This window comes from Rattus rattus, chromosome 4, assembly GCF_011064425.1.
Source record: "Rattus rattus isolate New Zealand chromosome 4, Rrattus_CSIRO_v1, whole genome shotgun sequence".
NCBI lineage: Eukaryota > Metazoa > Chordata > Mammalia > Rodentia > Muridae > Rattus > Rattus rattus.
In genome coordinates this window covers 158,348,327-158,362,442 of record NC_046157.1, presented here as the reverse complement: position 1 = coordinate 158,362,442, position 14,116 = coordinate 158,348,327, and the positions used below count along the sequence as shown (strand labels likewise).

Below are 14,116 nucleotides of genomic sequence, written 5' to 3'. Positions count from 1 at the left end.
AGGAAACTGGGTTATTTACATAGATCCCACAAGTAAATGTGCATGGCTGACTGCCCACGGCACTAAAACCTATTTTGCCAAGAGGAAGAGAATATTTGTCTTCAAATCAATCTTCTCAAATAGTCCAGGAAGACATTTATTTCCATTTAAGTCACGTGTAAGTTCATCTGAGCAGGTACTGAGGAAATCTTTGGGGTGAAGACACTAGAATGAGGCTCCTGGCCTCAGGATCTTCTGCTAGCCCCTGAATAACACTATACACATGCTAATCATAAAAAAGCACGAGAGACCACATGGTCTTCAGGCACTATATGGGAGCATCTGAACCCTGCCCAGCCACTGCCTGGCATTGCCCATTCTTGAGAATGCATTTCCAAGCTTATCCAATGCGGCTTTTATTTCTCTCGAGAGTTAAATGGGGCTGGAGCCTTATGGGCCAAAAGAATCTAAGAAGCAAGTTATCCCCATCCCCATCTCTCTCATTTCCCACCTGGTCTTAAGTAATCTAGGCCACTACTAAACTGAGGGAGGAGGTTACTGAGGAGGATGGCCTTGAACTTCTGATCCTCTGTCCGCCTGAGGGCTGTGATTACAGGTGCATACCACCAAGCATGGTTTCTGTGGTGCTGAGTACTGAACCCAGGCCTCTGTGTATGTGTAACCAGCGGATACACAGGTCCAGCCCCTAGGAAGAAATTCAGGAGACACAGAGCTGGGCGTGGTAGCACACTCCTTTTAATCCCAGCACTAAGGAGGCAGAGGCAGGTGGATCTCAGTGAATTGGAGGCTAGCGTGGTCTAGGGATGGAGAGAAACCTTTTTCTGTCTTTAAAAAAGAGGAGGAAGCCATCAACAACCACAGTGAGGACACTGGGCTTTGAGGCCTTCGGCTCCCTACCTCACATCTCCTGACAGCTGCGGGTGGATATGTCTGGTTTTTCCCATCTTAAACTAAACCAAAATGGCCTTTATCCTTACTCTTCTCCTGCATGTCCCCAGTGTGTGAAGAAGGGAACATACTGAGAGTTTTCTTGTGGCCTGCTTCACTCTTCATTTTACTGGGTGTGGCCTTTGCCCCATTTAATCTAAGAGCCCAGATGATGCCGTTGACTTCAGCCCTACCACATCCACTGTCCTGTTTTCCCTTCTCCCCTTGCTGGTCAGCCTGAGCCCCAGGCCTTTCCACCTCCCACCCACACTTCCTCATTCTTCTTCCCCTTTGCAGTTCCTAATGTCAACACAAAGGGTGCAGCTTTCCACACCTTTCTGCTGTGTGGGCACAAGTGTATCTATAACTCACAGGCGTGTACCTTTATATGTTTGCTTTGTTTTAAGCCCTGTCTACCTTAACTTTACGATATTGGGGGGGGGCAAAGTATTGCTATATGTTGCCCATATTGGCTTTGAACTCCACATCCTCCTGCCTCAGCTTCCTTCCTGAGTTTTAGCATCCTACACCCAGCTATGTTTGTCTTCATCGTAGTGTTCCTTACGTGGTCTGTACGTCAGAAGATATATTGCTGGCTCTGTAATTTTTAATTTTTATAAATGGGTGGATATTCAATAAAACTTGAGGGTTTTTTTTTCTACATTAAACAAACAGTTGCAGTTTTAGATGTTAGAAAATAAAGCTAGATTTTGCATCCAGGCACTTTAAGGGCAGAAGGCAGAATGCTGCAAATGTACTTCTCAGCTCGATGTCAGGCAAGGCTGCATAAATCTTCTGGTGCCTGGCCTCTCTGCAGAGCCATGTCAGTAAGCGGCTGCCTAAAAGCAGTGCCACTGACTTCAGCCTTTGCATTGGGTCTAAATGTCAAGTTTTTAAAATTTCCTGCACTGCTAAGTAAGAGACACAGACAATCCCGTCTGCTTCCGAGCCACTCTGAAAAGAGCGCCAGCAGTGCCTCTCAGCCCTGGACACCTTCCCTGAACTGAAGGATCTGCCACGTTCTTCCTCCCCGGCAATGTTAACAGACAGCTATAGCTGATGGCTGGCCTTGGTGGGCCCTGCTAGACTCTGGCAGTTCACTGAGAAGGTCACCGAGGGTCACCCAGGGTCTGCTACCCCAGTCATCGGTGTTACTCTAACAAGTGTGACAGATTCTAACAAGTATCTTCAGGTGCCAATCTTGGCCCAGGTTTGGTTTTTTTTTTTTTGGTCTGCTTTACACAAACTACAGTTATCTGGAAAGAGGAACCTCGACTGAGAAAATGTTTCCATCAGATTGGCCTATAAGCAAGTCTGCAGGGCCTGGGGTGCAGAAAAACAAACTGAGCAAGTCACGAGGAGCAAGCCAACGAGCAGGGCTCACCCCATGGCTTCTGCTTTAGTCTCTGTCTCCAGGACCCCACTTAAGAGTTCCTACCCTGAGCTCCTTGACTTGGCGCTGTGATGTGGAAGCTTTAGCTAAGCCAGGCCTCTCCTCTGCAGGCCTCACAGCAGCACATGCCCTCCCTGACAAGACAGGATCAGCAGCAGTCCAGAGACCTCAGCCCATGTGACTACCTCTCTGCCGAAGGGAAATGTGCACACATTGAATCCTGTATTTGACCAGCAGGCTTGAACCAGATGAGCTCTTATTCTAACTCAAAACTAACAGATTAGTGGCAAAACAATGGAACAAGTCAGCCCACGGAGGCAGTGACCATCCTAGCACACGGGAAGCTGAGACAAGAGGAGACATCATCAAGGTTAAGCCTTGCTACAGAGCAAGACCCTGGTCTCCAAACAATATAAAACAAACCGTCAAAGCACCAGAGAAACACTGACGTCCCCAAAGAAGGGGACACAGGAGGGGAAAGGACAGAGCTTGATAGGACTTCTATGGACAAGGCGACCAAAAAGTTGAATAAAATGATTATCTCGAATCTGTGATAAAGGGTCAAGGGTCAAGGGCAAAGGCGGCACCTTTCTCAGCAGTGGCTGAGCTCTACCCAAGGGGTGGCAGCAACAGCCCTCGAATGCAGGGGACCGTGTTGGTTTACATTGAGAGGAAGACATTTTATGCTTTTAAGTATTTGAAACAAAATTAAATGCCATGAAAATTATATAGCCTCCTGACTCTTTCACTGTTCACAAATAGTTGGGGAATACAGTCAGGATTCTCAACAGCCACTGTATGTTAAATGGCAGAACCGAGTGGTTCAAACTAAGACCATGTGACCCTCCCAGCCCAACACACGGCCACTCTTCCCCTTTACAGAAAGTTTGCTGACCCAGCTAAGTCAAGATTTACATAGCAGCTTTCCCTGGGCATAGGGCTGGTCTCTGTCCCCAATGGAGAGGATGGTGGCTAGATCTGGGGCTCCCTTGCCCCAGCAGGCAGGAAGAGAAGCAAGAGTGCCCACTAGTGCCATCTGCAGCCCAGAAAAGCAATGGCAGGCAGGGAACTGGGCTGTTGGGGAAGTCAGTCACCTGGCAGATTCTAAATAACTATGGCCTCACTCATGCCAGTGGGGAACACAAGCTTAGCTTTTATGGAGCACTTTTTAAACTGACAGAACAGAACCACAACTACAAATCCTTCTTCCCACATTTATGTACGGAGGGATGCACCCCAAATAGAAGAGATGTTCCCAGCATTCCCATCTGCTGCCCGTGCACAGAATGAAGACAAGCCACATTGTCACAAGAATGATAGGGTGGCATGTCTGTCCTTCTGAAGGGAAAGTCACCCAGAAGCTTGCCGTGTGAGCCCTGCCTGTAGCCTCCAGGTTACTGTCCTCTAGACCAGCCCACTGAGACTCCGCATGTCAACTAACTTCTGAGGATGAGGGGGCGGGTGTGTCAGAGCCAACAAACCTACCACAAAAGAACAAACGGGATGTAAAGTGGTTGGCTCTGCCAGCTCCAAACCACACCGGGACCCCTCAGTGCAGAGCCTATGTGCCATGACTCCTGTCACCAGAGACAGCTGAGGGCTCACAACCGTTCAGAGCAAAGACTCGGAAAGAAGAACCACTGCTCCTCACCTTCCCTAGGATCGAGAGGAGGTAAAACCTGTGACCTGTGCACGTGTCCTGAGGTCTGTGTGCACGCCCCAGTGTGGACTGGGCTTACACGCCGGCTGAGGTGAAGACTGAAGGACGGTGTCCTGAGGCTTAAGGTTAGGCGAGCCCAGCTATGGCTGGAGCACTGCAAGATGCCAGGCACCCGAGAGAGGCCTCATGTGAGGGCTACAGAGCCACCACACACTGCATCTCCACCAACCCCAGAACTTCAAGGAAAGGCACGGAGGCAGGAGGACACCACTTCTGCCCAAGTGGTCAGACTCGGAAGGGACACACAAGAGTATGGCAGGGCTTTCGGTGTCATCTCAAGAGCCTTCAACTTACTTCATCATCTTCATCCTCATCATCATCGGATTCAAGAACACCGTCCAGTAAATCTTCTATGAAGAAAAATAAGTTAATCAGAAAACCCACAAAGCTTGTCACTTGGTCACTGAGCGTCATCCAGGGCACCCATGTGAGCATCATATGTCATGCTGCTGACCACACGCCGCCTCTCCTGACTGCTCCTGACCACTGCCCTTCCACACTCCTGATCATTCACTGGTACACACATTTACTCTCTTGGCCACCCCGAATCAGCCACAGTTTGCTACCACTCTTAGCGATCCAGACACACTCTGTTCTTAGCAGTTCATATTTACTCATATTCTTATAAACACAACATTGGAAGGAGCTGCAGTGCAGGAGAATGAAGCAGTGCTTGCTCCTAGGAATCTGCTAGCTTCTACAACAGTGCTCTTTCACATAATCCTCTTGGCAGCTTTGTGGACCATCGCTCCTCGCTCACGGGTAACAAGTGGAGGACAGAGGACCCAGGGACCTGTTTGTGGTTCTGCTTTCTAAACCCCACTGTTCTAACTTAAAGATGTAGATTTGGGTAAGGAGCTAACATGAGGGTACCCTTACATGAGCTTTAATGGGATGGAGGGGTGCAGGGTGACAGATACAGAGACAGATACAGAGACTGACACATAAGGGCCATGAGCTGGTCTTGAAGGAGAGAATACTAGGAAAGATATACAGCTGACACTAGAAATGTTATGGTGGGGCTTTGAAGGGAGAGAAAGAGCCCTTCCTTCAAAACTGGGTCAGAGCTACACTAGGAGAGCGGCTACCGTGCACAGCATGACTGAGCCTGAAAGGAAGAACAGAAAAATCCCCTGAACCAAGATGGTTTCTGACTCAGAGCTTCTTGGGGGTTGAGGGTGTCAGAAGTTTCACACCGTGTAACTTGCGACCTAGCCTTCAAGCAAAGGGAGTAAGAGCAGGCACTAGCACAAGGTAGGAGCATAAATTTATCATGCAGCTGCAAGGGTTTGCCTTTACATTAAGGCTGTGTGCTTAAAATGGTCAGTGGTGTGTGTGTGTGTGTGTGTGTGTGTGTGTGTGTGTGTGTGTGTGTGTGTGTCTGTATGCACACTGACAGTTCTTCACTGGGGGCTGGAGGGCATAGCCTGATTTTTCCAAGCTCCCTTATCTGGTCTCTTACAGTAGACAGCCTAAAGTGGCAGGTCTGTGATTAACACAGGGTGGGGGCAGCGGTGTTCTAAAAGGCTCATGACTAGCTCGGTGGAGTCTGCACATATGCACAAGTCCATAGTACTCAGAAGCAGTGACAGCCATTCCCTGACCTGGCAAGTGGGGTCATACTGCTCACTTCCTTGGGGCCTGAGAAAGGAAGAAGGGAAGAACTTGGAGAATTTTACAGCACGCAGAACAAGGCACTTGGACCAGGTACACAGTAGACATCACCCAAATATGAGTTACATTCTCCTCCATGAAGCCTTCTCTGAGCCATCGTCTCTCCCTTGGCATTGCATCTAGGTGCCAACAGTACTCCCCCTGTGGAAGACCCTATTCCCAGTAAACAGATGGCTACTGACTTGCTGGGAAGCCCCCTGGGAAGCTAATCACCAAACTGAACTGAGTGCTTAGGAGATAAGTAAAGCTCACTTCTCGCTCTGAAGACTGATGGCTAATCTTGACTGTCATGAGATTTAGAATCGCCATGGACACATATCTCTGGACAGGTCTGTGAGGGAGTTTCTAAATTGCGATAACTGGGTAGGAAGTCATACTTTAAATGTGGGCAGTCTTATTTCACAGGCCGAATTCTTGAATGAAAAGAGAAGGCAAGCCAAGTAACAGCATTCAGCTCTCTCTGCTTCTGACTGCAGGTCAACGGGGCTAGCTCCCTCAAGCTCATGCTGCGGTGATACTGTTTCTTCAAACTGCAAACCAAACCCTCCCTCCTCCTTACACGCTTCTGCCAGGTATCTCAGCAGAGCAACAAAAGGTACCTAATACAGGACACTGGCTAAGATGATTGGCAGGTAAGATCGCACCTGAGGGCAAGACTGGCATGGATGCGTAAGGGGAGGTGTGACACAGTTCCTGCCCCTGGAATATCGACAGGCCATTGATTCCCACATGTGCTGATGGTTGCTGTTGCCCTGGAGCTGATCTGCTATCTTTTCTATTTTACTTTCAATCTCTTTCTGGGGAATATACTTCCGCCATTACTCAGAGCTAATAAACGAAACAGATGTGGTTCTCAAGAATGAGGAATGGAGGTGGTCATGAGGCTGTGGAGGATGAGGAACAGGCCTTCTGCTTGGCCTTTAGGGCCATAGGACAGGATCTAAACAACAGAACCACAAAGGCCATAAAAGCCTACACATGGTCCTTTGTACGAATTGCTCACTTTGAAACCTTGAACTTGGAACTATATGAGGAGATGCGAGTACCCTCTCATGCAATGACTGCTGCTTTAATTAGGCAGGGTGAAGGGGGACATCAAAGACAGAGAAGTCTCAGGGAGAAAAGGCATGGATAGGAAAAGGCATGGATAGATGTGCTTATCTTACAGGAGGAAGGCTTGTATATGACCTAGAAACAGGTCATTAGCAGGAGAGGATACGAGGCTAGGATAGGAAAGAAGGATTAGAGAATTAAAAGATCATGGGCAAGCACATGAAAAGTTAGTACTCCGTCCTCCTCGCTCCTTGAAGGATCGGAGATGACAATACCTACTTTATTTGTGTAAGTTTTAAAACTTTGTAAGAAATTATTTTAACCTTAGTAGTCTGTCACCTTTCTGTTTTACATGAAAGGTTACTAAAGAGTAGCAGGAAACCGTAGGAGCTGTGCCCAGCTCCCTGTGAAGAAAGTGTGCGTGAACCTATAAGGAAATGTGCTTTGGCTTTGTGTTTAGTGTCTGTTTGAAGGAAGCAGGGGTTGGGACTAATGATCTGGGATTCATAAAATTTATGTAAATTTAAGGATTTCTAAAAAAATATTAACAATGGTCAAAGCCTTGATGATGTGGCTTTAGTAAGGCTCTCTGGTCAGAAGATGGTGAGAATCCCTGGGCAAGGAGAGCCCTGAGCTTGTACCCACTACTGACTGCAGTCATTATGGAATCAGCGCCGCTCCCATCCCCCTTTCTCAGGACCCTCCTCACGCTGAGGACGGACCTCAGCACCTGAGCATGGAAGACCTTCCCTGAACACAGCGGGCCCATCATGTAGGCTGGGGACCCAGGCGGGGAAAAGACGAGCAAAAGCCAGCCACGTGTACGAACTCCGTCCTCTCCAAGCAAGGTGTCTATGGCTGCTCTAGTTCCTGCAGTGTGAACTCACACCAATGGCTCCAGAAGTTTCCAGGCCTTTAGCCTTAGATTAGGGTCTTTCTTGTTTGGAGGATTCCAGTTTGTGGACTGAACAACTCTCAGGCTCTCTGCCTCTGTAGTGGGTGGACAATTAGTAGGGACAACCTATCTTCAATTGTGTGAGCCAAGCTAATAAACCTTGCATGGGTGGGTTTTAATCATCTAACACATTTTCTCTGCCCATGGACGGCACGCTCCAGTCCACCGTGAGAAGATGCCTTTCACACTGCACGGTGGCTGTCACCAATTACATCCTCCTTACGTTCACATTTGTTAAGGCCCCTGAGCTCAGCACTCCTTACACTGACTCCCCAGCCCAGTTTCCAATCTCCAAATCCTATAATCTCTCAACTTGTTAGCTCACACATCCTGACTACCCAGAACCCTCCAGCCCCATGACCTTACAGGCCTCAGCTCCTCTCCCCTCCCTCCTCCTCCTCCTTCTCATGGGACAACCATTTCTCCCAGTGCTCCTGAGCTAGTGCATGCCTTACAAAGGCCTTCCCTTGGTAACTAGCAGGGCCTGAAGTGAGGAACCTGCTCTGCCTGGTGTACTGGCTGGTGTCTGACCTTTCTCTCATGATTGTGCTGGCTACCCTCATGGATGGCTGGAGTTGTGGCCTGAACCTGAGTTGGGACAAACCTCCCTACTGTTGTTGTTGGCGGAACACTCTGCATGTTTCTGTACCAGGCTGAAATTTCCCTTTGGGCTTCACCAGTGTTCCACCTTGCTGGGACAACCTGAGATTTTCAAAGCTCCCCTGGTCCCCAGCCAGGATGATGATGTTAGTATGGGCAAAGCCCTTACTGGGAACCATGAGTGGAAGATGGCTACCAGTGGGCATTTCACAGGTGCACTGGGTGAACGGCTCACTTGTGAGGAGACATGCGATACTCTGTCACTGTTGTGTGCTGAATGGAGCTGTGCACTTGAACTGCTGCCAGGGAAGGCATGGGGAGAGATCGGTAATAAATTTGGTCCCCAGATGTTGGGAGTACCAGGGTCCCGTGTCAGGAGTCCAGAGGAAGAGCTAGGGGATTCCTTATCCCTCTCACAGGGCTTCTTCCCTCGTTCTCTCGCCAGATGTGTATCATAGCCATGGAGGAGGCTGCGAAGAAAGGGGCCAAGCCGCCTGTTGCCAGGTGGCACAGACACGTTTTTCTGGAACGGTGACGTGGTGACATTTCTACAGGGCACTAGAAGGACTGGCACCTGCCTCCCTAACTGGCCACAGGACCTGGGAAAGTTGGCCTTATCATCCTTATCAGTGGGGCAGGATTTAAGAGGGGACAGGAGGGGCTCGTAAAGGGATCTTACAAGGGTAGAGAAGGCTTCAGTAATTGCCTCCAACTCCTTTTTGTTGACCATACACCTCTCGTGTGATAAGAGATCTCTATTATGATAAGACATGGTAATCTTGGACAACCTGGCCTTGACTACTTGTCTACACATGGGGGAGGATATACACGCACATGTATGTGTGTGCACACGTGGAGGTTGGGGGGTCAACCTTGCATGTCATTCGACAGGAGCTGTCTATCTTGTTGAGACAGTGTCTTTCTCTTAGATCTACGCTGAGGGACCAATGAGCCTCAGGGGTCTGTCTGTTTCCAACTGTCCATTTCTGGGATTACAAGTGTGTGTCACCCTGCCTGGCTTGTTTTACATGGGTGCTAGTGATCGAACTCATGTCCTTAATTGTACATGGCAAGTACTTCACTGATAGAGCTATCTCCCTCACTCTATCAGCCCACTGTGTGTGTGTGTGTGTGTGTATACAGTTTGTGTGTATGTGTGTGTATACGGTGTGTATTTGTGTGTGGTGTGCAGGGGCAGCATGCATGTGTGCGTGTGACATGTGTATGTAAGTGTGTGTAATGTGTGTGTGACATGTGTGTGGGTGATGTGTATGAGTGTGTGTGTGGTGTGGAGGAGGCAGTGTGTATGTGTTTGTGTGTGTGACATGTGTGTGAGTGTGTATATGTGCGTGTGTGTGATGTGTGTATAGGTGTGTGTGAGACGTGTGTATGTGACCTGTGTATGTGTGTGTGAGACATGAGTATATGTGAGTGTATATGTGTGTGTGTGTGTGTGTGTGTGTGTGTGTGTGTGTGTGTGTGAGCGTGTGTGTGTTTGGTACTAGATACCTGGGGCCGGCCCTGTACGGGTCAAACAGTCCTATTGAACTTTCATGTGCTGAACTTGGCTCCCTGCTTTCTTTGAAGGTTTCTTTTCTTTTCTTTTTTCGGAGTTGGGGACTCTTTTCTATTTTTTGAAATCGAGTCTTGCTATGCAGTCTAGGCCGGCCTTAAACTCTGTATAGACTAGGCTGGCCCTGAACTCATGATGGCTCAGCCTCTCCTCTAGAGCTGGGATTACAAGCGCACTATCATATCTGACTCAAGCCTCCTGAACGATACCCAAGGCAGCAATCACAACCCTCTGTGAGAAAGCCTGTACCAATTCAAAGGGTGAGACAGAGACAAGACTGACCGGAATTCAGCTGCTTGATGATAAACTCTATCTGGCGGATCATTTCGGCGTTGCCTTCTTTGATGAAGCATCGAAGAATGTCCTCCATTCCCTAGGCCGTGAAAAGAGGATGTGAGGGACCACTTTCAGTGATGCAGTTTCATTTACTACCAAAGGTACTTTTTTTCTTATTTTGGGAAAAGGTTTTTTAAAATAAAAATTATCTACTTGGTATTAAACACTCATTTTAAAACAGTGAAAAATTGTTTTCTTCTTGGTTGACTATCCCGACTTAATTATAACATAATACACTCAGAAAAAGACCCAGAAGAGATCACTGGATTGCACTGGATGCCTGGATGCCAGCACTCAGGGTGCATTTACACCATTGCCTTTAGTGTGGGAATGTACTTTGGGGAGAGGATTTCTTTTCTATGTTTCCCCTAAGTTTATACACACTGCCCTCTGAATTTAGGGTCCTTTATGATCTTTGAAAAGCTGAGCCACATGTTTTGAACAAATAGAAGCTTTCTTCAACTAGTCGAGATTCCTATCCTATCAGGAGAAAGATGGCGGGACCAGGGAGTTGGCCAGGCAGGGGGAAAGCACTGTCTGCGCAGGCCCGGTGACCTGACTGCAGCCCCTGAGCCCATGGGAAAAGCCAGGTGTGGCCAGCGTGCACGTGAGACAACAGGCGGCAGGACTGTAAGGCTGGAACAGGAAGGAAAGCAGCAGAAACAAGAGACGTTGCCTCAAAACAAGGAGGGAGAACCAACACCTGAAGACTTGCCTGTGTGCATGCTGCCCCACCACCCAAATAAACACACATTTCTGTGGTTTGGGGGGCAGAGTCTTACAATACAGCCTGGCTGGCCTTGAATGTAAATGAGATCTGCCTGCCTCTGTCTCCCAAGTGTTGGGATTAAAGGCATGGGCCACTATCTGGCCTACTTAAAGATTTAAAGACGGAGTGATAAGGCGGGAGAGAGTCTGTTAAGAGTCCTTATTCATCTTACAGAGGACCCAGGTTTAAGGGCCAGCATGGCAGCTCACAGTTGTCTATAACTGACTCCAGGGTATCTTATGCTTTCTTCTGGCTTCCCTGGGCACTAGGTATACAAACAGTACACACACATACATGCGGGTGAAGCATCTACACACATAAAACTACACAAAATGATAGTTATTACACTGTGCACTGTAACACAAGGACACCAGAATTTTCCACTCTAAGAGGACTAAAGCAAACTTAGAAGTAAGAACCTAACATAGGCACAGTGCAACCCCCTCTCTCCTCCTTCCCCACAGCACTGGAATGTGTGCATGTACTGTGCTGGATCAAACAAGGTTATCTTGGCACCAAGAGGGGAAGCATATCTAAAAAGGAACCCAAAACAGAACAACTGGCGTTCAGAGAGGCTGACTCACTAGCAGGCAAAACACTCATCAAAATGCCTAACACTTGCCCTTGAGCTAGTATGGTCCTTATTGTATTTTTATTTATTTACTTACTTATTACTTATTTTGGAGACAAGGTCTCAGTATGCAGCCCTGGCTGGCCTGGGACTCACTATAGATACACCTGCCTGTCTCCTAAGGGCTGGGATTAGAGGTGAGATCCATCATGCCTAGCTATGTTCTCTTTACAAATAGCCTGGGTTGGGGATTTAGCTCAGTGGTAGAGCGCTTGCCTAGCAAGCAAGGCCCCTGTGTCTGGTCCCCAGCTCTGAAAAAAAGAAAAGAAAAAAGAAAAAAAAAAGGTCTGAGGCAATAATAGTTCTAACGGACTCAAAGGTAGTCCATATAGCTTGGATCACATGGAGTTTGGACTGTGATTCTAGCTCCCTGAGTCAGGCCCCATTCTACCTCACTCAAATTGCTCAACTCTTCCCAAAGACAAGCTATATTACTAGGACTACTTATGTAGATGTCTGTGTCTGTCAAAATGTAAATCCTGTATGCAACTGTATATAAGCTGTGCACTTCATTTTTGCAAATCATACCTAATCAATGGCATCTTCTAGGGGATGCCACAGTGGGTGAGTGAGTGGTGGGAGGGATGGGTGTAGCTCATGCCAGAGAGCACAGTTGAAGCCCTGGAGTAAAGGAGGTATTCCCATGGGTACAGTGAGAAGACCTGAGGGCTGGACCAGAACCTTGGAGGACAGCATTCCATAGGAGGATGGGACAGAAGCATAGGCTGAGTAGACCACTGAGGAATAGTCTGGAACAGAGGAGACTGATGGGTGTCTTGGAGGCAAGCACAGAGTGTTTCAAAGGATTGAGAGACCATGGCAGCTCTTGTGGGGCCAGTCAGACATCTGGGCTCATCCTATGGTCCTCCACCACAGTCTGCCTTAGTCCTTGGCTGCCAGAAGGGCTAACAGTTCTGTCTCATGCAGCGGTCTCTTCCCCACTTCTATCCCATGAGGGTGAGTTAGGGGTCTCTGTCGTTAGGGGACAGTCAGGTGCTAGACCCCAACATGCCATTAACCACAATGGCTACTGAGAATTTAGGTACGGCCAGAGACAAAGAACTCTTACAACTCTCTCTCTCTCTTTTTTTTTTTTTTTTTTTGCAGAGGCAATTCTGTGATATCTGCTCATATCTTTATAGATCACTTGAGTTCAATTGATGCTTGTCCTTACATCTCCGGCTTAGTGAGAGCGTGGAAAGCAAACATCTCAGCCCGTGTAGTTGGGGGATTGCTTGGACACCTCACAGAAAACACGCCAGTGAAAAATCTCACATATAGCTTTTAAAACCACATATAGAAGGTAATGTTTAATCTAAATTATAGAACTGAGAAAGCATAAAAAATAACAGTATCCTCTGGGTGTGGCGGCACATGTCACCCTGTAATCCTAGCATTCAGGAGGCCAAGACTGGAGGACCAAAGGCTCTAGTCTTCCCTGGGCTAGAGGGAGACCCTGCCTCCAAAAATAAACAAAACCTCATATTTCATCCTAAAAGCAATAGCTGGGCACTTCAGATAACCGTGGACAATCACGGGGTTGGGAAGGACAGAGGAGGCATCACTTGCCACTCAGATGCCTCCGAGGACACAGTGTGCCAAGCAGAAGAAGAGAGGAACTTAGCCCAGCTACAGTTAAACAGTGAAAACAAAGGCCAAGTCTACTCTAGTGGAAATGCACATCCAGAAATGTTAGCAATTTCTAGATTTTGGAATATCTGCATATACATAATAAGAGGTATCTTAGGGATGGGACCCATGTCTAAACAAAATTTATGTTTCGGTTTCATGTGTCTTCAATATGTAGCCTCGAGATAATTTACATATGATATCTATATTACGTAGTCTACAATATAAATACCCATACCCTTTCTCGGTCAGGTGCTATTTTGAGACAGTCTCACTGTGGAGTCCACACTGGCCTCCTGATCCTGCTTCTGTCTGCTGAATGCTGGGACCATGCACTACCCTACCTGTTTTGTAGCTGAAATGGTTTCATGGTGTGAATTTTCCATCTATGGCTCATGTCTGTGCTCAAAAAGTTTCTGATTTTGAAACATGTTAGATTCCACACTTTTTTTAATTGACTGGAATGTTATTAAATACACTCATCACTGATTCTCTTCTCGTGCACACTTTAGGATGACACATAGGTTTTACAGATTTAATGTGTGTGTGTGCGCCATCCATGTGAGAGTAGGTGTGCCCTCAGAGACCAGAAGAGGAAGTTGGAGTTACAGGTGGGTATGAGCTGCCCGATGTGTGTAATGGGGAACTGACTGGACCCTCAAGAAGAGCAGCAAGTCTCCTGAACTGCGGGGCCAGGACTCTGGCCTCTGTAGTCTGGATTTTTGTGTTAGGGACGCTCAGCTTGTACCAACTGAGATGACAGTATTAGGATGAGAGGAAACAATTTAATATGGCCAGATTTCTCACTGGACTCAAGACTGTGTTAGTGCTGGGATGTGGCTTAGTGGTAGAGTGC

General features: G+C 47.7%; 1 protein-coding gene across 1 annotated transcript in view; it reads right to left on the bottom strand.

The window, feature by feature from the left end:
* Nucleotides 1-14,116, bottom strand: part of Armc9 (armadillo repeat containing 9) — a 126,482-nt gene that overhangs the window by 56,287 nt on the left and 56,079 nt on the right. Inside the window, exons 18-19 of the mRNA XM_032901528.1 lie at nt 10,178-10,268; nt 4,335-4,390 (exon numbers count right to left, since the gene is read on the bottom strand). Coding sequence (XP_032757419.1) covers nt 4,335-4,390; nt 10,178-10,268 — 147 coding nt within the window. The remainder of the gene's footprint in view (nt 1-4,334; nt 4,391-10,177; nt 10,269-14,116) is intronic.